This window comes from Phyllosticta citribraziliensis, assembly GCF_038025025.1.
Source record: "Phyllosticta citribraziliensis strain CPC 17464 chromosome Unknown J3D65scaffold_3, whole genome shotgun sequence".
In the NCBI taxonomy this organism is placed as follows: domain Eukaryota; kingdom Fungi; phylum Ascomycota; class Dothideomycetes; order Botryosphaeriales; family Phyllostictaceae; genus Phyllosticta; species Phyllosticta citribraziliensis.
This window is the reverse complement of record NW_027117340.1, coordinates 1,030,191-1,055,000: the sequence shown is the minus strand read 5'-3', so window position 1 is coordinate 1,055,000 and position 24,810 is coordinate 1,030,191. Positions and strand designations below refer to the sequence as shown.

Below are 24,810 nucleotides of genomic sequence, written 5' to 3'. Positions count from 1 at the left end.
CGCCGACGCTTTTTCTGGATGCGCGCGTTTCTCTGCATGCTCTGCTCTGCGCTTGCCCTACCCAAATTTCCTACACCCACGCACACTGGCACAATGGCCAAGGACAAGTCCAAGAAGAATGCAGCCGTCTCCCAGAAGGATGCTCGAGCCCTGAAGCTGGTGGCCGACACAAAATCCATTGATCCTGGCCTGGCATCTTTGTTCGCAAAACCCGTGGGTAGAATCCCTGCATTTGCATGCCAATCTCCTAACACGTCATTCAGGTTGGACCTGCGAAGCCTCTGCCGAAAGAAGTGTATCAAGAGTTGAAGAGAAAGGAGGAGGAGGAAGCCAAGGACGAGTCCGACGACGCGGAGGAAGTTGACGACGAGGACTTGTCGAGTATCGACGAGGAATTGCCCGACGACGACGACGACGACGAAAACGAGGATTCAGATGATGATGTCTCAGACAAGAAGCAGAAACCGTCCGAAGAAGATTCCGAGGAGGTGGAAATTCCGGTGCACGAATCTCTGACCAACGGCCAAGACAAGCCTGAGCGCAAGCGGAAACGCAAGGCAGAAGACGATGATCTCGAGGGTCAGTACATGCGCAAGCTCGCAAAGGAAGAAGCCAAGGAGACAGCAAAGCGGGAAAGCGAGAGGAGCAAGAAGCGTCTGAAAAAGGAGGACGGGCAGGCCGCCGAGAAGTCGGATGACTCCGACGAGGACGATGGCTCCTCAGAGGAGGGAGATGAAGATTCAGAGATGGAGGATGCAAGCGACGCGTCCGAGGCAGACGCTGACTCCGACGCCGAGGTCCCCGCGCACGAGTCCAAGTCCTCCACGAAGCCCACGGGAGAGAATGCAGAGCTCGACAAGGCAGCGCGGACAGTCTTCGTTGGCAACGTGTCGACTGCGGCCATCAAAGATAAATCTGCGCAGAAAATCTTCACCAAGCACATGTCGTCCTTCCTATCCGAACTCCCTAAAGAAAAGCCTGCCCACAAGCTGGAGTCGCACCGCTTCCGCTCGACGCCCTTTACGGCGAGTCTGCCCAAAAAGGCCGCCTACGTTACCAAGGATATCATGGACGCAACTGCGCACAGCACCAACGCCTACGTCGTTTACTCGACTCTACTTGCGGCTCGCGAAGCCATACGCCGCCTCAATGGCACCGTCGTCCTCGAGCGGCACATTCGCGTCGACTCTGTCGCGCATCCGGCCAAGGCTGACCACAAGCGCTGCGTCTTCGTCGGCAATCTAGGATTTGTCGACGACGAGAGCGGGATCCAGCAGGCCGAGGCCGAGCGGTTCAAGAAGGCGCCTCCCAAGAAGAAGGAGCCGAGCGACGTCGAGGAGGGCCTGTGGCGCGAATTTGGAAAATGCGGCACCGTCGAAAGTGTCCGCGTCGTGCGCGACCCCAAAACGAGAGTCGGCAAGGGTTTCGCATACGTACAGTTCACGGTAAGTCAAAGCTACCTTCAGCTGTGATTTCCCAGTTGTACACAAACTGACATGGTCCAGGACGAAAACGGCGTCGAAGCCGCGCTGCTCTTCAACGACAAAAAGTTCCCGCCCATGCTCCCCCGCAAGCTGCGCGTGACGCGTGCCAAACCCTTCAAGCGCAACCAGCAGCGGCAGCAGGCCACAGGCGCGTCGACTCGCCCGGCCGTCGGCGGCGGCTCGTCCCGCATCTACAACCCCAAGCTCAGCGCCGAGGAAAAGTCGCTGCAGGGCCGCGCGGCCAAGCTGCTGGGCAAGGCCGGCGCCGCAAAGCTCAAGAAGCCCGACTTTGGCACTGGAGCCAACGCCGTCGAGATGAAGGACGGCAAGGCTGGCGGCAAGCCTGCGGCAGCAACCACTGGGCCCGGCGGCTTCAAGGCCCCTGAGGCGTTTGTGTTTGAGGGGTACCGCGCCAGCTCCAAGGGAGGCAAGTCGGGGTTGAAGCTGGGAGGCGCGAAGAAGGGTGCGAGCGGCAAGAAGGGTGGCAAGCCGGCGTCACGGAGTAGCAAGCGGGGGACGGCGTGGAAGAAGAGCGGGGGAAAGAAGTAATTGGAGTATGCAAGGGGTTGGTCGCAAAAAAGGGGGGTTTCTGCATGTAGGGTTGAAAAGCACACGGTTTTGGCTATATCGTAGACCACGACTGTCACGGCGTCAATGGGGCTGGGGAAAAGCTAAAGTCCTTTCTTCTATCTGCAAATGCTCTGTCTGTCATTCCGTTTTTACCATGTGTCTCTCACCCTTGGCCACAGGGACGCTGGCTACATCACAACCGAATGCTATGTATCACCGACGCTGTGGATTACCGCCAAAGCAACCGCACTGCCCAGTCCGCCTGTGCCACCTGCTAAATTCCATAAAGTGAACGGACCGACCATGCCGGCAAAGTGATTTATCCGTATGGAATCCGCCGGGAATGGTGAACGAAGGCAGAAGCAAGAAAAGGAAGCAAAATCAATCGTACGGTATCGACCATGCGGCAAAGCAAGACGTGTGGCAAATAGTGGCTGAAGAAATCGGAGTTGGACGGAACATAAACATCCTGGGCGCTGGCCGGACTTCTCGATTGGATTTGCTCGTTCGAAATGCTGGCGAGTGGATGTGCTGTGGACGTTGAGTGCCGCACCGGGCTTCGAAGATGAGGCGAAAGTTGATTAAGCTGGAGCTACCGTCACACGAGGATGCGGTAGATCCGGGGTTATTGACGGAATTGTGGCTACGGGCCTGGTGGGCGAAGAGTGGTTTGCTGCCTTTGTGGTGACCAGCATGGAAAACTGCTTCTCAGTCCTCAACGGGAAGCGTTGTTTGGATCTTCCCCTTCCCTTCCTGGCGCTCCTCAGAGTCGCCGGTGTTTCCATCCTCCATCTGAAGTTGCTCGATCGTCTCAGTCATGCGATTGAAGAGCTTGCGCGAAGGCAATGTTTCATTGCGCTCGAGACGGATTTGCAGCAAATCGTCGCGGTACTCGACCAAAGTCTGCTCATCCAAGCGGTCGCCACTTTTCATTGCTTGCGCGAACGAGAACGAAAAGAAGGCGCAGAATAGCTCAGTCATCTTTTGGGTGTCGGCTGGGAAAGCAGCCTGCATGATGACGTCCTTGGAGCTGTTTTGGTGCTCTGCTTTCAGCGTGTCGGATCTGAGAAAGTCGAGGTAAAGGTCTAGGACGTGGTCCTGGCGCGCCTGGGTTTCTGCTCGAGCCTCTTCCTCCATTCTGAAAATTTCTTGCCTGAGCGGCTCGACTTCTTCGTCGGTCATGTTTGCGATCCTTGCTGGCTGTTGGCCCAGCGTGGGGCCGGCGCGTCCGTGCGGGAGCATGTTGGGCGAGTGGGTGGACCGAATTATTTTGCTGAGTGAAGCTGATGACCCGCTGGGGAAAAACAAGTTGTCAGGATAGACTGCCGGGGAGGTGCCAGGCGGTACAGGCAGAAGGCGTTGAGAGTGGATGGTGAGGAGCAGGTGCTTTGGTGAGGTGAAAGCCGTAGATGGTCAGGGACTCGGCAGGAAAAGGCTTGGTGTGGAGAGCACTGTCGGTTGAGAAGCTAAAGCCCTGCCAACACCAAAGAGTGGAGGTGAGGGGAATCAGTGGGTGTAAACGTCAGTGTTGGTGTTGCGGAGTGAGTCTGTGTGTCAAAAGGTAGAACGGAAGAGCAACGCGACGCGTCGGGTCGTGATCTGCAACAAGAGATATTGTCGACTACACGTCTACAACCATTGGGACTCCGGCCTTTTGCCAGTACCTGCTGGCAACACCTCGTCGGGTCGCTTCTTAAGTCCTCCGCCAGCATCTCCAATCACTACTCTCGCCAAACACTTCGACTCGAAGAGCTTGTCAGGCAGTGCTGTCACAGCCTGAAGAGCCTGGAGAGCCTTTCATCGGTACTGAGATCCGCTTGCTCGTCCTAGCTCCTCGACCGTCATCCCTTCACAGCCTATAGTCCAGCATCTCCAAGGTACTTCCATTCCCCTCTCATGGCATGATCAAAGCTCCTGCTGACGCTCTTCTAAGGAACCAGAGCCAAGAAGACTTCTTCCAGCGAGGCGGCTACCACACCATTACGCGCACCAGCACACACTCAGATGGCTCGTACCAAACAAGAGTCACGTCGTAGCGAGCCCTCCTCTCGTTCGCTGATGGCTGCGGACACGATCAACGTGCCGGTTCCACAGGAGGGAGACACTGAGTGGCAGAAGGCAAATCATCTATTCAGCCTGTCTTCCACCGAGCGCATGACGCAGAACAACCTGGCCGTCATAGCTGCTAAGCAGACCACCCTAGCTGCCAATCAGGCTGCCCATGCAGAACTCTTGGAGAACATTCTCGACAAACTTGAGATCATGCAGAAGGACACCGTCTCTGAGGATATCGCGGAGGAGAGCCAAGAATCCAAGGATCTGGAGGGAAAAGTGGCCATGTTTGAGGGCAAGAGCAGGGAGCTGCTTGCCATGGTCCTACATCTTTGGGTCGGCTCGGGCAATCAGCCATCATACGCATTCAGTGCTACGCCTGCCAGGACCGGTATCGACTTTTGCAGCTACGCCATGAGCACCCTCGACTCTCAGCCCGGTGAATCTGCAATGCAGCTGTGCCAGATTTTGGAGGACATCAAGCTTGGAGAAGCGGACGACATCTACGTCCTCATTTGCAAGACGTTGATGCCGCCCAACAGCAGCAAGCGCAAGCGAGACAGAAACGACAAAGGCAAGAAGGAGGGAGATAAGGCTATCAAGCGTGAGCAGGAGGCTGAGTAGAGATGTGATTGCGAGCCTGTTGTCGGCGCTCCTAGGGCATGGAAGAAGACTCGGCAGCCCGGTTGAGCGTGGCCACGCTCATGGCATTTTCAAGGACAAGGACCGCCTGCAGAGTTGTTCATTTGACTCGCGTATCTAGCAAGTGTTTGTCGGATGATGGTGCCTCGATCGACAGCTTGGGAAAGGCAAAGGACTACGATTCCAAGAGAGTAGCAGCTCCAGTGGTCTAGCAATCAATCGCCTGTTGTGTCGGGTGAGGCGGTGCTGATGAACGAGATGAAGTGCTCGAGGTTGAGCGGAGGTGTCGTGGGATGGATTACAGCTTGGCCTACGGAATAGAGACGTCGTTGGTGGTGCAGTCGGCACGGCGTCGGAAAATTGCGGTCGCAACTGCGTCTTCGGCCAGCACCCACTCCGTACCCAGAGAAAGCATCTTGAGTTGCTAGATAGGTACACGTAGGTATTTCAGCTTCAGGCTTGACAGATCACTAGCTCTTAATCTATGACCGGATATCCCGACGACAAAATGGGTGTCGTCGGACGGATAAATTGTAAAAGCAGCCCTGGGCCTCGGAGTCGGATTGATTGGCTCAAATGCTAGAGAAACCAAAGGATTCATGTCGGACGAATGACAAATGGACAAGCAGACGGTAAGCGACAACGACTCCACGCAGCCGACGGACATGTACTGTGCGATGATGACAGCGACCCGACGCGTCTAACAATGCGGGGCAAAGCGCGACGCCACCAGGGCCCGAGGCGTGCTGCCGGGCTTATTGACGCTCTCTCCAGGCCGAATTACCAAGCACTTTGTGGTGCTAAACAGGAGCTCGCAGAAGTAGTGGCATGCGCCAGAAACAACAGTCGAAGCCCTTGCTTGTCTAGTTGCGATTGCGCCATAGTCGGTCGACTTGAGGTGTGTGTGACTCTACCAGGGAAGCCATCCCATTCATTCCATCCGTCTTGTCTTAAACCCAGCGCTGCGCCTTTTTGCCCGACCAGCCCACCACACGGACGCCGTCATACGACGTCGACTGCCATTCTATTACCCAAGACTTTGAAATCCTCTTCGACGCCCTCGGCCCTCTGCTTTTTCTTCTTCTTCGCCTCCTCAAAGAGCCATCCGCCGTCGCTGTACTGTACATACCGTAGTCGCCGCCGCCATGACGCAGACCGAACACTCTATCGATACCCCGCCGCGCGCTCCATCGCCGGACCACCGTTTTGGCACTCTGGCTGTCCATGCTGGCTCGCCTCACGATCCCGTCACTGGAGCCGTCATTGAGCCTGTATGCTCTGCGCTTGCGCAAACCCCATGAGAATTGACCGCTGACTTGTCGCTAGATTTCCCTGTCCACCACCTTTGCGCAATCAGCCGTTGGCAAGCCCGTGGGCCAGTACGAGTACACTCGCAGCTCAAATCCCAACAGGTGAGCACATCTCCATGTTTTGCAGGTAGTCTCTAACCTCGCGCGCCAGGGACAACTTTGAAAAGGCGGTTGCTGCTCTCGAACATGCTCGCTACTCTCTCGCATTCTCCTCCGGCTCCGCAACCACCGCTATAATACTCCAGTCTCTGGCTTCAGGCTCGCACGTCGTTTCCGTGTCGGACGTATATGGAGGAACCCACCGCTATTTCACCAAGGTCGCCGCCGCGCATGGCGTCCACGTCACTTTCTCGCCATCCATCGAGCTCGATATCGAGAACCTGATCCGCCCGAACGAGACCAAGTTGATCTGGATCGAGACGCCCAGCAACCCTACGCTCAGCCTAGTGGACATCCGAGCCGTCGCCACCATTGCTCACAGGCATGGAATTCTCGTCGTGGTTGACAACACTTTCCTCTCTCCATACGTGCAAAACCCGCTCGACCATGGCGCCGACTTTGTGGTACACAGCGTGACCAAGTACATCAACGGACATTCCGACGTGTTGATGGGTGTCGCTGCATTCAACTCGGACGCTCTGTTCGAGCGCCTGTCATTTCTGCAAAACGCGATTGGAGCTGTGCCCGGCGCATTCGACTGCTGGCTGGCGCATCGCGGTCTCAAAACGCTCCACCTGCGCGCCCGGGAGGCGACCACAAACGCAACAGCGGTCGCGACCATGCTGGAGAAATCGCCCGAGGTCATTGCCGTCAACTACCCCGGTCTCGCCTCGCATCCCCAGCACTACATTACGCTCAAGCAACACCGCAACGGCATGGGCGGAGGCATGCTCTCCTTCCGCATCAAGGGTGGCAAGGAGGCCGCTGAGCGCTTCTGCACACACACCAAGATCTTCACCCTCGCCGAGTCCCTCGGCGGCGTCGAGAGCTTGGTCGAGGTGCCCGCAAGCATGACGCACATGGGCATCCCCAAGGACCAGAGGGAGGCCGCCGGCGTCTTTGACGACCTGGTCAGAGTCAGCTGCGGCATCGAAGACGGCGCAGACTTGGTGAGCGATATCCAGCAAGCGCTGAAGAAGACCATCGGTGGTGTCGCCAGCAACGGCTTCTCCAACGGTGCTTAAGTTCTTCTCCTTAACACGAAAAGATCGGCCCCGGACTTTCTCTTCTTCCCTTTTTGAAACCAGTAAAATACCACTCCTAGACATGATAGATACGTGTCAACGGCGTTTGACGTTTACAACCAACACGTTGGTGATGCCGCTTCCTGCTACAGCGGCTTGCTTTCGGAAATGCATATTCTCTTCTCCTTTCACCTTCATCTCCTGCTATGTCCTTTGGTCATGTGCCACTTGCTATACGCCAAACGCGTCTATTTGGTAGGCCTTTTACTTTTCATAGTCGCGTTTTTTTGTCTATCAATGCCACTACGTACGCCTTTGGCAACAAACTTTGCCATTTGTCGTGGTGAGGCATATATATGCGAGCTCAGGGCATGGCTCCAGGGCGCCCTGCTCTGTAAGAGGCACTACGACCACTGGATTGGCCTGCTCGACTGACGGCCGACATGTTCGAGAGATGTCTTGCAGACTCTTGACCTCAGATGGGGTTCGCTGAACTTTGACGTGGGTATATTTTCCCTTCTTTTCTTTCTCTCAATTTGGAGAAGGCTCGGTGGCATAGCTCCTCATGGGGTCCGAAGAGACTCACCAGGTGCTGGAGAGTTCATTTCGTCGCATCAGATCGGGCGAAGCCGGAGATTTCAAGAGGAAGCAGATTTCCAAGGTTTGTCGTAGCATGGTTGCGCAAGTTTGGTGGTGGCCGATATTCTTCTCCTTTCCGCGCGCCAAGAACCGCGTTGGCGTCTGCTTTTGTGCCTGCATAGCGTGGACATGTCGTGGGTGCACCGAGTCCGCGCAAACTTCCAGATCTTGGTTGACATTCGTGGTGTCTGCACCCGCCTGTCTGTCGAGTGACCCCGACCTATTTACCATCGTTACTCAACCTGGTCCACTTCACTCATTTTGCAGCCTTTACCGTGGCTCAACTCAGACCCGAGACAGAGAACTCGAGCCAGAAAGCGAAGACCCTCTTCTCAACGCGCCAGTGTCAGGACCCTTCTACCATGGAAAGCAAGCCTCAGAGTCAGCCCGTTCCAAGCACCAAGATGCGGTAAGTGCCATCTCAATGCCTCCTATCAATGAAAAGCCTGCTCAATACGCTCAACCAGATTCGCGCTTAATGCTCTGCGCAAGCTGGTCAATCGACTGAGGAAGAAGGGCGCTCAGCCTCAGAGCAGTCCCTCGGGTCCGACGAGCCTTGACGAGACCCTTGACACGCTCCCTGCTCCCTCGGAACTGGAGATCCTGCACCGCTGTCCTCGCCCGACCAGCCCTGTTGCCATTTCGTCGATGCCTACTCCCGCTCTCGCATCCAACTTCTCGTTCTCACCAGGACCGGAGCCGGCGCTCGATACCCGCTCAACGTCTCGCCCCAAGTCACTTGGCACCACCGGCCAGCAAAGCCTCAGAGAAAACCGCCTTCCGACCACGGCTTCGTCTTCTAACTGTGTCGAACCTATCAACGAGAACGACAAACCCCAGACAGCTTCAGCGGCAAGTTTTGCGGATTATCGAATTTCAATGGAGATCCCAGAGGGTCCACCGACACCAGGTTACGGTATTCTGAGAAATCCCTACGACTACTTTTCTGCGGGTGCTTACGATCTCACCCCTACGCGCGATCTGACCTCTGCCGACCGCTGACTGGGAAAGATCTGAGGTGGAAACACGATACTGGGCTTCTTGCATGTGTCAAAGGTTCTCTTTCACTGTTTTCTGAAGTCATTGTTGTAACTAGTCTTGGGAGAAGCAGGGACTTTGACTGTTAGGATGAAAGAAAATCATGGGCCGCTAACTTACGGAAGGGTGTGAAGACCCGGACAACGACGGCTTGGGTTCCCCTGTCTGTTTCTGCGTATCATTCTTGGAAAAGACACTGCATTTCCATTAGCTTATGACCCACTTCGTTTTGTCTTTGGTCGTTGGTCTTCTGGTTTCCACCATGCCTCATTTGGCTTTTCGCAAGGCCTCGCACTATTGGTACTCTTGATCACATCGTTGGGGTCGCGTTTTTGCTTAATCACGACCGAGGCTCTACCAGACGACCGTTGACAAGTTTCCAGGTCAAAGTCGAATCACAGGAAAGAAAACAGATGTCTGTCACACTTTTGACCGAACACGGCAGACCAACAGGATTCGTTAAGGGTCATATTTCCTGGCTCCCGCGCCTATAAAGCACTGGGTTCCCAACAGCTATCGACACTCTCGCTGCACACCTCACTTCTCCACAGACAAGCCTCCTTTCCCCGGCGACCAGATACTCTCCTTGAGACGAGCTGATATTCTCTGCTTTCCACCTTCTCTTCACCACCTTTCTCGCAATTTTCAGCGATGGCTCGCACCAAGTCCCTCGCCCGCCGCGCCTCCAGCAAGGTCTTCAAGTTCTTCATGGCCCGCCACTGTGCCCGCTTGGACACGAACGACGCGGTTCCGGCAAAGCCAGTTTCGCACACCTCGAGCGATCGGGACCCCCGCACATCGTCAGTATTCTCAAGCCTCACGCACAGGACGACAGCTAATCCTCCCAGCAGAGCTGCCCAAAGACCCATCTCTGAGGCCAATATGGTCTCAAAATTCTCCCTCGACAGCTCCGACTTCGAGGACGACAAGGACTACGGCGACGATGACGAAGAAGAAGAAGAGGACGAGGAGCTCGACACAAGTCCAGCCACGCGCGTCGTCCTGCCCGTCCAACCCCTCTCCCTCCCGGAAGCCCCCGCGCCCGCGGCGAACCCCTGGAAGCGCATTCGTCCCAAAAGCGACCGTCCCGTGGGCAGAGCAGCAGCGCCCCCGCGCGCCAACCTCCACAAGCACCTCCGCCGTCCCGTCGTGCTGTCGACGATCTTCGAGCTGCTCGAGCCGCCGTCGCGCGCCAAACGGCCGCCCAAGCGCGACCTGCGCCGCGAGGAGGAGCGCAGTGACAGGTTAATCACTGGCTGGAAGGGGCTGCCGCCCGTGACGACGACCGTGGATGATGGGTTGGAGAGCGAGCGGAGGCGTGATCCGTGGTCATATGGGCCGATTGTTTTTGCTTTTGATTGGCCTTTGTGATGGCTTGTCCGATACGGTGTCTTAAGAATTTGTACGTTGTTCTCTTTTGACGGGACCTGGGCGGAACTTGCTGCTTGTCACAAGAACCAGACCGGCGCCTAAGGTTACACTCACAGGATTTCCGTACATGTATGGCCGTTGCCCTTACAAATCCGACAGCAAGAGCTCCGACGGATCGACCAACCCAACGGGCGAGGGCTCCTCTCAATCCTCACTCGACAAGGTCGTTGCCAAATCCACATCTCCGACGATCCTCTGCCCTTCCGATGAGAGGTCCGACTTTTCCCTCTCTCTGACGCCGAGCATCCATTCCCGCGGGGACGAGCCGGCTCAGGGCTACGATGACCGCTCTGATCGCCCGTCCCGCGAGTACGGCGTCTGCAGACTGTTCAGGCATGGCAATCTTTTCGCGATGCCGGAGGAGACGCTGGCGGGCACTGCTGTAGAACCGAAGGTTGCTCCGGATGCGGAGTTCATCAGGGCGTGGCGGGCTCGTCATGGATACGAGTAGCTGCGGCAGCTGTGCGCCAAAACAGCTAGAGTATATCAAAAATGCCTAATTGGGACCTTGGAGGCTTGGGTTGCTCGGATTCAGTCTTCGACTCGTCTTCATTCCCGTCTTTGCTATAGTCATCACTCCACAACTCAAGCATCAGGATTTGTTTGGTCCTCTTTATTTTCTAACATATATCTTGCGTAGATGAATGGAGAGCATAATTCAGCAAAATGCTTATAAACTTTTGATCTGGCTTCCCAGACTTACGTGGGCGATTTCCCTCACGTCACGGTCGCGACGAAGAACCAGCGACAGCGTGCCAATTGCACCCATATCACTCTACATGGGTATATTCACCTTGAAAACCGCCGCCCATACGAGGTTGACTACGTCTGGGCCAACAGTCGTGATACGCCTGATCATCACCCTAAGCCAATCTCACTCGTTCATTGTCTTTTCCATGTTTTCTGTGTTTTTTGCGGTGTTGTGTTGTTCCTCGCTGGACGCGTCTGCCTGCCCTGGCGCGTCGCGCTTTGTGCGTGGATTTTGGCATGTCATTGTTCTTTTCTTGCAAACCTTCTGTCCCATCCTTTTCCCGTATCACTGTCAACATCCACCACCACACATTTGTTTTGCTCCTACGTCTCCAACCTTACCTCTCCTTGCGAGCCGCTGCACACCTTCAAGCAAGCAACCCAGCTACGCAACACATTCCCCCGTTTCTCTGGGGAACTTCCGGCATGGCCCGCATCAAAAGACTTGCCACCAAAGCCAGGATCAGTCTCCAACGTCTATTCAAAGCGCGTCGCCAGCGCAAGACTCCAGAATCGGCTTCCAACATCTCAGCTTTGATCGATGCAGAAGTTCACAAAACGTAAGCACGCTTACCCCTTGTACATTGCAATCGCTGAGTCGCCTTCTGCAGATCAAATGGACAGCACAAGTCTCACGGCAAAATGCTTTCTCATGATCACATTTGCTTGACCGGAGAGTTGAACGACACTGGCGACGACCATATTGAAGCCGACCGTCCTCAATCTCGCGACTCGCCACTGCCTGAGTCTGTGAGCGAGAATAAGTCCTCCGAATCCACCGCATCTGAGACCAATGAGTCGATCGATACTGGTGTTGCGATGTGCGAGAACAAGACCCAGCAAGATACGCAGATCATGGCTCCCAAGGTCGTCTGCCCACGCGAACAGAGATCCGACTTCTCCCTCGACGGCTTTCAATCCAAGAGCGAAGAAGACGCGAATGACATCAACAAATACAACTTCGAAGGCCCGGCCCATCATTACGGAATCTGCACTCTCTTCAGAGACAGCTGTCAACTCGCCGAGACGGAAACTTCTTTCGAACACGGAGTTGATGGTGGAGACATGGCTTTCAAAATGAGGTTGTCAAGAAATGGCGCCAGCGTCACGGATACGATTGAGGATGTCAGTCAGGTTACTGGGTAGTCGATCGCCACCTTCTGGTTGGATTGGACTCGTTCGAGTGGCTGCCCGGAAGATGTAGCATGTGGAGAGGCTGGCTCGGAGGAAGATTGGTGAACCCGTCACTTGCAAATATACGACTTGTCGGCTGGGAGGGGTTCAGAGTCTAAATCAGACTTGCGATAGTTTCTTCAAATGCAGATGCCAGATTCGATGTCCTTTCGTTTCTCACCTTTGCAGTAGCCATTAGTCAAAAATGCCAACCAATAGGCTGGATTTGGTGTTCCTTCTTTCCCAATGTATATTGGGTTATTTACTGAATCCACCCTCCCTACCCTTGTCGACAACTGAATCCACACACTGTTACTGAACCCACCCTCCCACCCACGGCTTTACTAAATCCACCTTCTACTTTGCTAAATCCACCCTCTTTACTAGATAACCTTAACGTTTTTTCTATATTTACTTTTACCTATGTATATACCCATGAATAGTCTTACTAGTATAGACTTCCCTAACTAAAACAAAGCCTAAGATATAGTATATAATTAGTTATGGGAGGGTGGATTTAGTAAAGTAGAAGGTGGATTTAGTAAAGCCGTGGGTGGGAGGGTGGGTTCAGTAACAGTGTGTGGATTCAGTTGTCAACAGGGGGTGGGAGTGTGGATTCAGTAAGACTCCCATGTATATTTTCCGCGCAGACAAATGCGGGAGCGTGATTCAGCAAAATGCATGTAATTTTACAGTAAGGTATGTACACATACAGCTTCGGGCGTTTGGCAATGTGGGTTGTGAAGCCTCCTTCCTCTTTCGGCGTCCCTGCCTCCACCCGCGCGACACACTGCACGCCCGCACGCGTGCTCCACGAGGCGCGTCCCTTCAAATACTTTAGACCTTGTCCCATCTTGTGCGTCCTCAACCACACCACCCCTCAATCTTCTCTCGTCCAGATCACGACGCGTCTCTTTTGCCTCTCGCCCATTGGCCTTGTCGCCATTGAGCTCGCCTTTCCTACCGCTCAACCTCCACCTTTCTTCGTCCAAGCAGACTCTACCTCGCCACCTTGCTTTCAAGAATGGCTCGCGTCAAGAACTTTGGAAGTAAGGCCAAGGCCAGGCTGAGCAAGATTTCCAAAGCGCTGCTTCGTCGCAAGTCGAAGGCTTCAACGACTGTCACCAGCACTATGGTTTCCAACGAGGAAGCCGACGATTCGTAAGCCTGCCCACTTCAATTCAGAGCTCAGGCACTAATCCCTCTCACAGATCTCTTGAGCGCGTCAACGAGGCGTCTCCCCAGCGCAATGCAGAGGGCAACTTGCTCAGCAGCAAACGCAGCAACATCGAGACCAGCGGCTCCGAAGCAAGCCGCCCGCTCTGCCGCCAGCTACCATCGTTCGGATCGTTGAGCGGAATGGTGATCTCTTCATCCTTGCAATTTGACTTGCCGGTGCTCGCCAACACCAGCGTCGCTCTGCTCGAGACCGATCCCAGCCGCTCGTATTCTTCGCCCAGCACGTACGACGTGGACTCCGCCGACGCCAGCAGCGAGACTCGTCCTAACCACGAGTCCTCTTCGACGACCAAATTCGAATCGGAGTACGCCGCGGACGACAGCAGTGAGATCTACCATCATCACGAGATCTCCTCTGCCACTGAATTCAACTCGGAGTTCTCTCCCGACGCCAGCACGGCCTGCGAGACCGACTCTCACCACGACGCTGATTTCCACGCAAACAAGGTCGACACTGCTCCGAAAGTCCGCATCCCAATGGTTGAGCGCTCGGAGATTTGCCTTTTCTCTCTGTCCGGAATCTCAACCAACTCGATCTCCATGGGCAGTGAGGACGCCGCAGTCGATGATTACGAAGATGGCCGCTACTACGGTTACTGTCGCGGCTACGACTTCAGCGACTCGCTGGTCGTTCTAGAAGACGACAATGTTCGCATCGGTAACTTGGAGGAGGCCGAAGAACTCGACGAAGAGTTCGTCAAGGCCTGGCGCGCAAGGCACGGCTACAATAACTAGCGCTGGGACATTCAGTTTGGTTCGGGATGGGGCATCGCGGGTTTGCTTTCACTTCTAGTCCCTGTTGCTCCTTGGTTCTGGGTTTGCATGTAAACATTTGGGTCATGAGGTTTGAGGCTGGGTTCCCTGTACTTTAGATACCCAAATTGCAGTAACTCGACCATCCACAGAACAAGTTTTGAAGCAAGTTTGTAAGGCTATGATGGTCTCTCATCAGGACGGGTGCTTCGCGAGTACGGATTGAACAAAGGAGTGCCTATGATGGCGACATCCAAAGACCGCAAGTCTTCCAAACGCATCGGGCAAATCAATGGCATTGACAAGTTGTCAACAAAGATTGTCCACGAACAAAGCAACGCCCCAAACTTAGAGCTTTGTCCAGAGGAGGGCCGCAACTGCATGACTACGGTTTCAGCAGGTATTCTCTCCCTTGAAGCAGCGAATGGGGCTGTTCTTATGGCCGGGCGCACATGTTTTCTCTCGCCATGATCAGCTTTCAGAAGTGGTTTAACATCTTGGAGTGGGACGCCGAATCTGAAGCCACTTGAACACCCATTGCTTCTGGAACCAGCGACTTCGATCTTTGTTTGGGCAGAAGGAAGGATTATAGCTTGCCACCTTAGTTGTCAAGCAATCAGAGAGTTTCGTCAGAGAGGCGGTTTGACGCAAGCAGATCGGCGCTATTTTACCAAGCAACCAAACCAAATCACTTCCATAAATACGCCCCATCGCCCGTCAAATTCTCCTCAAAGCATTATTGAATCCTCCGTATAAAACGTCTCCATGTCATCAGTATAGAAATCCCGGCTTTCGACCGGCCATTTTGCGCCAAGTTGGGTGGGGTGGCAATTTGGCTTCACTTCTCTTCACTTCGGTCTGCTTTGTGAATTCACAGCAAAGATTACCAGGAGTCTATGGGCGATAAACTGAGCCCGTGAAGTCATTACTATGCCAAAGGTAGTGGTGGTCTACGAGAGCTGCGCGGTCCTTTGCTTCGCGTCCAACACCATCTCAAAACTTTCGCCCTTGCTGCACGCCACGGTTCTTTCGCCATCTCATTGACAGTAAGTGGTTCAATCTACACGTTCCTCGTTCCTATAATCTGCCTATAGGCTTCTGACCCCAGCTATTTGTCTCCAGATCGTACACCATGGGCCGCATCTCGGCTTCCGCCCGGAGGGCTGCCACGAAGATGAGAAGTCTTTTCTCCAGAGAACGGCAACGTCGACTAGAGCAGGAGAGGCAGGATGGAAGCCTCCACAAGTACGTCTCCTTGCACCGTAACACAGACTCCTGTACCAACACTGACTGCTCCAGGTCCAACGCTCGCTCGCCGCGTGGACAACGAACCACGCCGCATCAAGGCGAAGTCATCGGCTCCAGCTCACCAGCTGGCGCCCAAGCCGCCGCCCGTCCATCTCGCCGAGCAGGTCAAGTAGGCTTCCGGTTTCTCGCTACCACCAACTCCACGAGCACGGTTTCCTCTTGCTCTTTCGAGCGCACCGCATGCCACGAGCGCCGCCACCGCCACCCAGCCAGCGACGATGACGACGATGACGACGATGACGACGGACATGGAAGCCCAAGCTCTGCGCCGGACGCGTCCGACGACCAAGATCCGCGTCTGGAGGAGCGCAGCGACACCTCCTCGCTCTTCGGCACGCACAATCCATGGCACGCTTCCGCTGCACGGGGGTCCAAGGCAGAAGGAAAGCCCCACAAGCTTCGCTTGCCGTCGTTTGTGAGGAAAATGGCTGCGGAGCAGAGGGAGGAAGAGGAGGAACAGCCGAGGACTTTCGAACTGGGCGAGGATGAAGAGTGGGAACTTCACCCGGACGAGGTCGGTCCTATCCATTTTTCGAGCCACGACCTCTTTGCAAATCCGGCGAACAACGATTTTGGACCTCGCCGTGTTGACAAGAGGCGATCCATCTGACGAAGGCGCGGTGGAGCGAGGGTTTTGGGAGAGTTTGGCCTTGGACAGACGAGGATATTTGCGGTCGCTACTCCACCTAATCAAAAGTTTTCGTTTCTCCAACACTTGCAATCAGTCTTTTTGGGGTCTTTATTTGGTCTTTTGGGGTCAGATGTCGTAATTTGGGTTATCGAGACATTCAGGGGTAGCCGGTCCTCAGAGATTCTCGTGTCGAAACCGCCCTGCAGAAAGTCAATGCTTTCTACATGCTGCTCATATTCATTTTCGATTGTCGAAGTACCTCTTTTAGATCCTCGCAGGAAACATTCTGCGAAAGGCGGCACAGGAGCCGTCAGTGAAGCACACGGAAGGCTCGCGTTGAGCAGCCACAACGCACCAACGAAGCCTCTTTGCTCACAGAAAACTCAAAATCCCGCCTATTGTTCAGTCATCAACAACTGATAGCTTCCACAGTCCAACCGAAGTGTCTGTTTCCAAGAAATGGTGGTGGGCGCATTTTCAACTCATACTCCTCAGGGGCTTGCCGCCACAGAAGACACTTTGGCATGGCCCAAGGAAATTCGGTGGATCAAGATATTAACTGCAGTTTTTCAGGCAGAGTGAGGCGCTGGGTTGAATGAACTGTTCGGCGCGCATTGTGTTGTTTCGTTTACTAGGTATACGGTTGCGCCTTTTGCTCCTCCGCGCCCGCATCTTTGACTCTTCCGACACTGCACATTTTCCTTTGATCCCAGTCGGCGTTTAGCGCATCATTCAACGCTACGATTTGCTGCTTCAGATCATCGAGCTTTTAGCATGACATGGATCTGCACTCTGTACCGTCTAGAAAGAGAGGTTTGCGCGGAAGGGTCTTCAAAGGGCGAGCGATAGCAGTCCTCTGCGAAAGCTGCTGCGAAAAGGACATTTTACGCCCATCAATTCCATCACAAGCCAGATGTGCAAACATCTAGCGCCAAAAGAGACGTAAGTGTCTCTGAAACCTCTTGTGGACAACGCTGACCAAATATTCGCTCAGCACACCTTTGCCCCTGAAATGAGTGCATCTCAAAAGTCGCGTCTACGTCGCTTCTCTGCTCGCGAGGAGAAAGACCCGCAATCTCAACGTCTTTAGATTACAGTCAAAAGGTCGCCCAGAGCTACTGGCCACTTGCGCTACCCGACCAATATTCGTTCGTAGGGCAAGTACCCAGCAAAAAATTCAGCAGGTAACCAATGAGAAAGCGGCACCATCGACAAGTTTTTGTTTGGGCAATATGGAGTGTTTTCGGTGTACATTTAGCTTCAAATCCCCTGGACCATGGTAGCTTCGGCTTTCGAAAAGAATGATAGATGTGAGAGCATGCTGGAGCTTCATGCTTGAGCCCGGAAGTATACGTATATTTGAAGAACGCAGCTGTATAGCCTCTGGACGGAGAGCCCTAGATTCATGACAAGAGAAGAGACGGAGTAGAGTTGTAGAAAGGCGAGACATGTGAGGCCGACAATGACGCAGCGATAATGGACAGCAACTTGCGGTTGGCCCAGTCGACAACCTCCGAGCCCGCGGTTCTGGATTCACATTCACATCCGACAATAGCTTGGATCCACATTCACATTCACTTCAAGTTGTGAAAGTTTGGCAGCTCTCCCACGCTCGACCCAATGTTTGATTTCAATGTTGTCCTGTCACTCAACCTCTCCCTCTTCCTCTCTTCATCTTCAACCTGCCCTCCCCTCAGACCAGCGATTCTGAGCTCTTGTTGAACCCTCACGAGTATGTCTCCTGCCCCAGGTCAAGCCAACTCAAGCGTTTCCAACCTCGTCGAGCAGAAGAATTATGGTTTGCCTGAGAGCTTTCGGTCGCAAACTCAAGTCGAAGACGAAGACACTCCTCCGCTGTGCTCGCAAGGGCACCAAGAGTCAAGTGCAACTCTCCCCTCAGGTCGCTACAGTCGAAACACCCCTCGAGAGCTTTCAAAAAAACAGGTAAATAGTCTGAGAGTCTTCCAAGGAGCGTCAATAACCAGGTTTGTCTCTAAGTGCCAACGACCAAGCCCACGGTGGCCCTGCGAATGAAGATGCGGAGAATCCATCCTCGACCGGCCGAATCTCTTATGAAGAGCACGAAGCCATTATAAATAACGAGTCAGAGGTAGGTGAGCTCGCTTTCAAGCTGTCTTCTTTGCATACTGACAACTCTCCCAAGGATGACGGATGGCAACGCCAGGTCTCTGGAGCGTCTACTGTTCCTGGCCTACGCGACGGCCCCAAAGCGCAGGACATCACACCCGAGATGGCGTACCCGGAGGCAGGTCCCAGGCCCACACTCCGCCAGTGGAAGCTTGAGCGCTACGAGCGCTACCTCAACGCTGCCATGACAGGCGTTGGCGAAGAAGACTCCACCAAGGACGCAATCAGGGGCCTGCGACCGGAGGAGATTGGCGTGAAGAGGTCCTCATTCCTGTACTGCCCTAGCGGTTCGTCCAACGATGCCACGCCAAACAAGAGCGGAGTCAACGAAGAAGAGTTGACTCGCCCATGCTGCAGTTCCGAGCGCAGCAGCTTCGAGAACCTTGGCATTGCTTAGGAGCTCAGCGCACAGTTGGCAAAGTGGGCCGGTCAGGGATTGTCAGACCTTGGATGCGGTGCTGTTGCGGGGCTTTTTCTGTTCACTCTTTGTATTTTGGGTTGGGTCAAAGGCGAACAAGCGCCTTGGGTTAAACAAATTGGACTTGTACAGCAACAATACATCTGAAGTATTCTGAATGGTCTGCTTTGCAACAGTTCCAGCGCTGTCCTTCTGTGGTTTTGATAATCTATATTCAGCTTTTTTCCCTGGATCCTTTGGTGACATGGCCAAGGAAGATGGTTGATCGACCAGCTTTTGGGGATGGCGGCATTTCAAAATCCTTCACTTCAGTGCATTCACATCTTTTGTCCCAATCGGGTAGCGCAGGCGCGCCTCTGGTTCAACAACCACGCAACACTGCGCCTGGTCTTGACATCGACCTTCTTCTCCCTGAATCTCCTCATCGATCTACCCACCTCGACGCTCATCTTCACCACGAGCCTCGAATCCAAACACTTCCACTTGAAATATACCAAACAACGTAAGTACACCACCTCGCCCACGTTTCACTCAGCTTAAGCATCTCTGACCCTCTCTCCGCAGAGCAAGCATGGCAGGCTTTCGCAAGTGGAGTCTGAAGGTACAGGAGAAGACCATGAAGGTCTTCCGCTCCAGCAGCGGCGAGGTGAAGGAGGCGCCGTCCACGCCCAAGTCTGCTGCACACGACGAGTCAGCCAGCCCATTGGAATCTGCCAGTGCGCCAGACAAAAGCACGTAAGTATTCCAGAGAGAACGAGCAACGAGGACGAAGGCATTGACCAGATCTTGCGTCCAGCGGCGACAACTTGTCTTCGAGAAACGGCGTGACTCTCTCCGAAGGCGCTCACTTGAGCAAAACATCCAAACCCAACCGGAAGCCCTACGGAGAGCTTGAGACGCCGCCGACGAAGCCAGCGAAGGTGGAAACTAAGGTGAGAAAGCTCAGACTTGTCTTGATTTCGCATGCTGACGATCTCTTCTCCAAGAAACACGACTCGCATCACCAGAGTGCCAACTCAACACCTTCTCCGCGCTACACGCTCTTTCCGAGCGAGAACATCTCGTTCACCAAGCGTCTGCCGCCAGCCGAGGTCATCAGACTCATGCGTGAAGGACGCATGAAGGATGCATACGGGAAGGACGATGGAGAAGAGTAACTGTCTGGGGGAACTCGACGACGGGTTACAATTGGAGAGAAACCTGAGCTTCGGGGATATGGCACGTCAGAGTTGTCGTTCGAGCGGAGTCTTGCCCTATTTTGTCTGGACAATGGAGCGTGGTCTTCCACCACCAGAGAGGTTTCGAGAGGACTTTATCAACAGCAGAAAATACAAGACCTTGCCCTTCCATCATCATGCTCAGGTGCCCTAGACAGTGTTAATTGCTTGAAAAATGTGACATGAACAGCAGAACCACTTCGACATTTTGATCCTGCACATTTTGACATTAGCAAAGTGCTCCCGGTTGAACAAATCAGGCTTGTTTACAGTTCACTTTAGTTCACTTCGGCGCTCTGTCATCCAAACCCAATGGCACAGAACGCGTCATACGCCGAACCGCGCGTGATATCGCGTCTGACTTTGACGCTGTCGTCTCCCTCTGCATCTACTTTACCTTTCAACCTCCATGCAGACCACCTCGCCGACAGTTGTCCAAGAACCGACATTTTCACACAACACGCTGAACAAGTCACCACCTTCAAGCCCGTCTTGTCAAACAGCAATGGCCGACTGGCGCGCTTGGGTCCGAAAGATCCGTCAGAAAACAAAGGCCATCCTACGCCGTCGAAGTGGTCGGAAACATGGGACGCCCGCGTCTGCCAACAGCACTGGGGGCAACACCAGTAGTAATACTGTCGTCAGACACGCGTAAGTTTGTCCAGAGCCTTCAAAGTAGCAAGAAAGACTCACCAAATCTGCAATCTAGTGTCAACACCGGACAAGACAGCGGCTCTACCTTCGAAGACATGACCAGAGCAGCCACATCTAGACGAGAGGTAAGCCAGCCCGAGTGCAAGATATCCGCACCACTCTGCTCACCTATCATCTTCGCAAAGGATGCCGAATCATGCCGCCAGCTCTCCAGAGCCACCTCAGCCAACTCCTCCACACAGTACAGCGCAGTCGCCGCCTCCGACGCACCAACCCTTCCGCCCATCTACCACACCGCAGACCCCCACCCACCGAGCCGCGCGCCAACCTTCAAAGAACGGCTTCGCGCCTGCTCAGCTCACCATCCCAACGCCTCCAATTCCACGACCGACACCAAAAACAGCCGCGCCACCGACGCCGAGATCAGGGATTTGCGACCAGAGGAAGTGGGCACGAGACGGTACCGCATGTTGTACGCCAACGAGCCATGTGGAAACGAGGATGGCGGTCTTTCAGATGAGGAGCTCACGAAGCCGTGTCCGCAGTCTGAGAGGAGCTTTGAGCTGTGAGCGGATGAAAGGAGCGAGCGGTACCGGTAGGATAGGCGTGCCGTGGGTTTGGTGGTGCGAGGGGCTTTGGATTTGGATTTTGGGTGGAGTAGTCGTGTGCAGTGGGTGAGTAAGGGTGGAGGGGATACCAACGGAAGAATCTTCTTGGACACGGTCGCAGCATTGTTCGTCCTCAAAGGCGCATCGGTCGGCCGCGCCGCCAATTCCTTTACCTTTCTTCCCCTGGCCATGAGACTTGGATGTTTGGCCGATGATAGTATGTGGTGTAGCGGAGGCCGGCAGACCGAGACGTTTCGACTAGGCCAGCGCGTTCGGGGATAGTGGGTCAGACGCGCGGGCGAGGGTCTTGGAGGTATTGCGCCTTGTGCCGCGGAGGGAGGTCTGGAGCAGGCGAGGGAAGAGCGCAGGAGGTTGATGGGCTAGGGTGGCCTGGAGTTGATTTGAAAGCGCGGCCAAGGGCAGAGAGCCTGCCGCTGTGGAGGAGTATCTCGCGGTGTAGACGGCGGTAAGGCAAAGCAAAGCACAAGGCGTGGCACTCCCGTCACAAAAGAAACAGAAACTCTGACAAGAGAGAAGAGCAATCAAATTACCATTACCGTATCCATAATCCATGCATCTCATTCATGCAAAAACCCAGCCCATATACACAATCCCTCAATCATAGCTTTTCCTCGTCGCTCAGTCTTCTAGTTAGCACCCAGACCGTGAGCCTTGAGCCACTGGTTAACGTAGGCATAGGCACCCGTTGCGTTGTAATGGGCGTTGAGGCCGTGGCCAGCGTTGGGCTGGATGTACGCGGTGAAGTTCTCGGGCGCGACGTTGATGAACGACTTGGAGACGGTGGCCGGGATCGAGGGCGAGCTGGTGCCCGTGGTCAGGCAGTCGCCGCCGCAGAAGGGGAGGTCAGCGGCTGGTTTGGCACGTTAGTATGTGTCCCGTTGAGAAAATCGTGGATGACGTAGGTTAGGAGACAGGGTGATTGATGGATGGAAGAATCGACTTACAGCCCGTGATGACGAGGACGGGGCCGGCAAAAGCGTTGGTCGGGCTCAAGCTGCTGAGTGTGAGCAGCTCGCCGACGGTGACGGGCTGCTTGGTGCGCTCGCTCTCATACAGCAGGCCAGCGTCAAAGTAGCCGGGCAGGAAGAAGTTGTACTGGTTGGCGCTGGGGTTTCCCGTCACCAGGTAGCCGCTGGGCAAGTTTTGTGGGCTGCCTGCCGACGGAGACAGCAGGTTCGCAAGGTTCGCAGTGAGGTCGACATCCAGACCTTGCTGAGCGCTGAGGTCGGCGCTGGCGTGCAGCAGGTCTTCGCTGAGGTTTCCAAAGCGAAGAGGAGCGTTGAGCGACGCCAGCTGGAAGTTGCCGCCGGCGAGGAAGAAGGCGTTGTAGGTCGAGTTTAGGGAGAAGCCGGTGAGAATCAGGCCGTCCGTCTCGGTCGGGTACAGGTTGGCGAATGAGTAGCTCTGGATGGAACCAAACGAGTGGCCGCCGTGGATGATCTTCTTGAACTTTTGGTTGACGCCAGGGAAGCTTCCTTTGCGGAGCTGGGTCGTGAGAGAGCGGAGGGCCTCCACTTCGAGGAAAGATTGAATCTCGTTGACGGCATCACCGTGAGACGAGTTGCCGATTCCAAGGCGGTCGTAACTCAGGGTCGAGTAGCCGGCGGCAAGCGCAGCATTGATGTAAGAGTAGTTGTAGTTGTTGTAAGGGAGGTCCCAGTATCTGCATTCCCGTCAGACTATGCCATTGAGGCCGGAGAGATGCGCGTACGTCTTGTCAAAGCCGATGCCGTGGGTGAGAATCTGCAGCGCTGCGTCTGTTCCCGACTTGTCGTTGTCGTAGCAAAACTTTGTCGAAATGTTGTAAGTACCCGAGACGGTGTTGTATCCGCTGAGGACGGTGCTCGAGTAATTTTGGCCTGGACGGGACAGGTTCTGAACAAAAGCAGTGGCTTCAATGTTGTTGCTGGGAGCTTTCAAGCTAAAGTTGCCATTGCGCGAAGAAATGGTGACGGGGACGGTCTGGTTCAGACAAGTCTTTTCAGAGGCGACGACAGTGCTGAGTGCTGCCAGCACAAAGGCCTTGGTATGCATGGCTGTGATTGGCTGGAAAGGACGGCTAGAAAGAAGAGCTCCTAGAAGATGCTTGAGACAAAACTTGGGCAGAGTCCCGTATATACAATTTAGGTAGGGCTACGAGGCGGAAGACGGTGCCGAAGCATGCAGTGGCCAGGCACTTGGTAAAAATGCCATGATCTCCCCCAGCCCAAAGCCACCAGGGCAGACTGACGTCTGAATAAAGCCCGGGAACGAGGGAGGCAAAGGCGGGATTGACGTAGGGGGTAGGGCGACGAGTAGGGCTAGTCCCGACTGACAAGCTCACCATTCCCCAATGGGCAAAGTGCTGCACGCCATCTCTTTTCAATTCGAATTTGCTGGTCGCCGGAATGGCGAACGGGATGGAGTGGTGATTCAATGACGCAGTCATCGGCCTGCTGGTTGGAGAGCTGGACAAGCACTATCCGGTCAGCCCTTGTCTGTCCAGCCGGCAAAGCGGCCTTGACCATGGCCGTAAGCAAGTGGTCATCATGTACGGGCGAGGATTTGGAATTCGAGAAGGCGCAATGATGCAGGGCCGTGAACCGTCCGCGCACCCCGCGATGGGCGAGGATCCCAATATTGTTGCGGAGACGAGGGTGCATGGTCATGGAATGCTGGTCCAAAATCATGTAGCAAATCTTTGTCCATCGAGGAGTCGACGGGTCCAGACAGGGCGTTCCCTACCCGCATTTGCTCAAGCACCTGCAGCGTCCAAGGCACGCAAAAAGAGAGCGACCGCGTCGAGAGGAGATCCGGAACGGCTGACTGCGGATAGATAGCGAAGCGGTGAAGTCTGCTGATCGGAGATTGACCGAAAATCCGTCTTGGCGCGCTGGCTGTCCGAGTGGTTCATCATCGCAAAAGCGCCTGATGGCGTTCCCTTTGCTGGTGCCGTCGACGTGTCCGGGGACTCTGGATCAGCGCTTCGCCTAAGAGTCATGATGCTGGCTTCCATTCAGGTACCGCCGACGGACGGCCAGGTTCCGAGATTTTGCATCCATCCTTGAAGCATTCAAGTCCAGCGTGTGCACGCAACGAGCGGGCAGTCGATGAATGATTTGGCGCAGCGCCGCAGAGACAAGGGTGGTGATCGTTTGCTCGAGACGGGGAATGCAGAGTAAGCGAGCAGGGCAGCTAAGCGGACGACGTAAAGACGACGTCGCCTGCATCGATGGCGTTGCGCCCATCATCAGCAGCCATCTGCGATTGATTTGGAAGAACGTGTCAATGACTCGCCTCCAAAACGCAACATTCCATGTTGTGCTAAGCCTCGCGGCCCTGACAAACGAACGAATTACCATTAATCTAGCCAAGGAATCATACAAGGTTTGTTTGTAGTTCATGTCCAAAGGCCACATGAAGGTGACCACCTTTCCTGTTCCCGCTATACACAATGAAGACGTGCTGCTACAGCATGGGTCAGCCGCCTCATTTGCTCATTCAGTCGATAGCCTAACCAGCAATCCGCAAATCCAAAAGCCCGCCCAAGTAAATGATGAA

General features: G+C 54.6%; 11 protein-coding genes across 11 annotated transcripts; 10 read left to right on the top strand and 1 right to left on the bottom strand.

The window, feature by feature from the left end:
* The first annotated feature begins 55 nt into the window (after nt 1-55).
* Nucleotides 56-2,259, top strand: J3D65DRAFT_674975 (uncharacterized protein). The gene is made up of 3 exons (XM_066803562.1): nt 56-213; nt 264-1,445; nt 1,506-2,259. Exons 1-3 carry the CDS (start codon nt 94-96, stop codon nt 2,031-2,033), a joined length of 1,830 nt encoding a protein of 609 aa, XP_066657702.1. The 5' UTR covers nt 56-93; the 3' UTR covers nt 2,034-2,259.
* A 1,781-nt stretch (nt 2,260-4,040) lies between these two features.
* On the top strand, nt 4,041-5,220 carry J3D65DRAFT_616431 (uncharacterized protein; the record flags this gene model as incomplete). Its single annotated transcript, XM_066799447.1, has 1 exon — nt 4,041-5,220. A coding segment is annotated over exon 1 (668 nt), but the record flags the coding sequence as incomplete, so codon positions are not given.
* A 673-nt stretch (nt 5,221-5,893) lies between these two features.
* Nucleotides 5,894-7,242, top strand: J3D65DRAFT_548622 (Cys/Met metabolism PLP-dependent enzyme-domain-containing protein; the record flags this gene model as incomplete). The annotated part of the gene is made up of 3 exons (XM_066796916.1): nt 5,894-6,019; nt 6,075-6,160; nt 6,210-7,242. The coding sequence occupies 3 exons, from the start codon at nt 5,894-5,896 to the stop codon at nt 7,240-7,242; spliced, it is 1,245 nt and encodes a 414-aa protein (XP_066657700.1).
* Nucleotides 7,243-7,306: 64 nt separating this feature from the next.
* On the top strand, nt 7,307-7,779 carry J3D65DRAFT_252808 (uncharacterized protein). The gene has a single exon (XM_066794817.1). The coding sequence runs from the start codon at nt 7,411-7,413 to the stop codon at nt 7,675-7,677; it is 267 nt and encodes an 88-aa protein (XP_066657699.1). The 5' UTR covers nt 7,307-7,410; the 3' UTR covers nt 7,678-7,779.
* A 1,448-nt stretch (nt 7,780-9,227) lies between these two features.
* J3D65DRAFT_252827 (uncharacterized protein) lies at nt 9,228-10,368 on the top strand. Its single transcript, XM_066794818.1, has 2 exons — nt 9,228-9,719; nt 9,771-10,368. Exons 1-2 carry the CDS (start codon nt 9,571-9,573, stop codon nt 10,288-10,290), a joined length of 669 nt encoding a protein of 222 aa, XP_066657698.1. The 5' UTR covers nt 9,228-9,570; the 3' UTR covers nt 10,291-10,368.
* A 1,098-nt stretch (nt 10,369-11,466) lies between these two features.
* Nucleotides 11,467-12,341, top strand: J3D65DRAFT_616427 (uncharacterized protein). The gene is made up of 2 exons (XM_066799446.1): nt 11,467-11,660; nt 11,712-12,341. The coding sequence occupies exons 1-2, from the start codon at nt 11,527-11,529 to the stop codon at nt 12,244-12,246; spliced, it is 669 nt and encodes a 222-aa protein (XP_066657697.1). The 5' UTR covers nt 11,467-11,526; the 3' UTR covers nt 12,247-12,341.
* Nucleotides 12,342-13,362: 1,021 nt separating this feature from the next.
* Nucleotides 13,363-14,408, top strand: J3D65DRAFT_616426 (uncharacterized protein; the record flags this gene model as incomplete). Its single annotated transcript, XM_066799445.1, has 2 exons — nt 13,363-13,434; nt 13,485-14,408. Coding segments are annotated over exons 1-2 (788 nt in total), but the record flags the coding sequence as incomplete, so codon positions are not given.
* Nucleotides 14,409-15,397: 989 nt separating this feature from the next.
* Nucleotides 15,398-16,183, top strand: J3D65DRAFT_600868 (uncharacterized protein; the record flags this gene model as incomplete). The annotated part of the gene is made up of 1 exon (XM_066797997.1): nt 15,398-16,183. One exon carries the CDS (start codon nt 15,398-15,400, stop codon nt 16,181-16,183), a length of 786 nt encoding a protein of 261 aa, XP_066657695.1.
* A 1,755-nt stretch (nt 16,184-17,938) lies between these two features.
* Nucleotides 17,939-18,749, top strand: J3D65DRAFT_600867 (uncharacterized protein; the record flags this gene model as incomplete). Its single annotated transcript, XM_066797996.1, has 2 exons — nt 17,939-18,104; nt 18,190-18,749. 2 exons carry the CDS (start codon nt 17,939-17,941, stop codon nt 18,747-18,749), a joined length of 726 nt encoding a protein of 241 aa, XP_066657694.1.
* A 278-nt stretch (nt 18,750-19,027) lies between these two features.
* On the top strand, nt 19,028-19,927 carry J3D65DRAFT_600866 (uncharacterized protein; the record flags this gene model as incomplete). Its single annotated transcript, XM_066797995.1, has 3 exons — nt 19,028-19,272; nt 19,335-19,505; nt 19,567-19,927. The coding sequence occupies 3 exons, from the start codon at nt 19,028-19,030 to the stop codon at nt 19,925-19,927; spliced, it is 777 nt and encodes a 258-aa protein (XP_066657693.1).
* Nucleotides 19,928-21,768: 1,841 nt separating this feature from the next.
* Nucleotides 21,769-23,437, bottom strand: J3D65DRAFT_252755 (Alpha/Beta hydrolase protein). The gene is made up of 3 exons (XM_066794816.1): nt 22,982-23,437; nt 22,215-22,933; nt 21,769-22,120 (listed from the first exon to the last, which is right to left on the bottom strand). The coding sequence occupies exons 1-3, from the start codon at nt 23,302-23,304 to the stop codon at nt 21,897-21,899; spliced, it is 1,266 nt and encodes a 421-aa protein (XP_066657692.1). The 5' UTR covers nt 23,305-23,437; the 3' UTR covers nt 21,769-21,896.
* Between the last annotated feature and the right edge of the window lie 1,373 nt (nt 23,438-24,810).

What these genes read in the sequence shown, in the direction of transcription:
- J3D65DRAFT_252755 (XM_066794816.1), bottom strand. Translation starts at nt 23,304, where the DNA reads ATGCATACCAAGGCCTTTGTGCTGGCAGCACTCAGCACTGTCGTCGCC. An exon ending in GGCATCGGCTTTGACAAGAC is followed by an intron (nt 22,934 to 22,981) that starts GTACGCGCATCT and finishes ACGGGAATGCAG; the next exon opens with ATACTGGGACCTCCCTTACA. An exon ending in CGTCCTCGTCATCACGGGCT is followed by an intron (nt 22,121 to 22,214) that starts GTAAGTCGATTC and finishes GTGCCAAACCAG; the next exon opens with CCGCTGACCTCCCCTTCTGC.
- J3D65DRAFT_252808 (XM_066794817.1), top strand. Translation starts at nt 7,411, where the DNA reads ATGCATATTCTCTTCTCCTTTCACCTTCATCTCCTGCTATGTCCTTTG.
- J3D65DRAFT_616427 (XM_066799446.1), top strand. Translation starts at nt 11,527, where the DNA reads ATGGCCCGCATCAAAAGACTTGCCACCAAAGCCAGGATCAGTCTCCAA. An exon ending in GATGCAGAAGTTCACAAAAC is followed by an intron (nt 11,661 to 11,711) that starts GTAAGCACGCTT and finishes CGCCTTCTGCAG; the next exon opens with ATCAAATGGACAGCACAAGT.
- J3D65DRAFT_252827 (XM_066794818.1), top strand. Translation starts at nt 9,571, where the DNA reads ATGGCTCGCACCAAGTCCCTCGCCCGCCGCGCCTCCAGCAAGGTCTTC. An exon ending in GATCGGGACCCCCGCACATC is followed by an intron (nt 9,720 to 9,770) that starts GTCAGTATTCTC and finishes TCCTCCCAGCAG; the next exon opens with AGCTGCCCAAAGACCCATCT.
- J3D65DRAFT_674975 (XM_066803562.1), top strand. Translation starts at nt 94, where the DNA reads ATGGCCAAGGACAAGTCCAAGAAGAATGCAGCCGTCTCCCAGAAGGAT. An exon ending in CATCTTTGTTCGCAAAACCC is followed by an intron (nt 214 to 263) that starts GTGGGTAGAATC and finishes CACGTCATTCAG; the next exon opens with GTTGGACCTGCGAAGCCTCT. An exon ending in TCGCATACGTACAGTTCACG is followed by an intron (nt 1,446 to 1,505) that starts GTAAGTCAAAGC and finishes GACATGGTCCAG; the next exon opens with GACGAAAACGGCGTCGAAGC.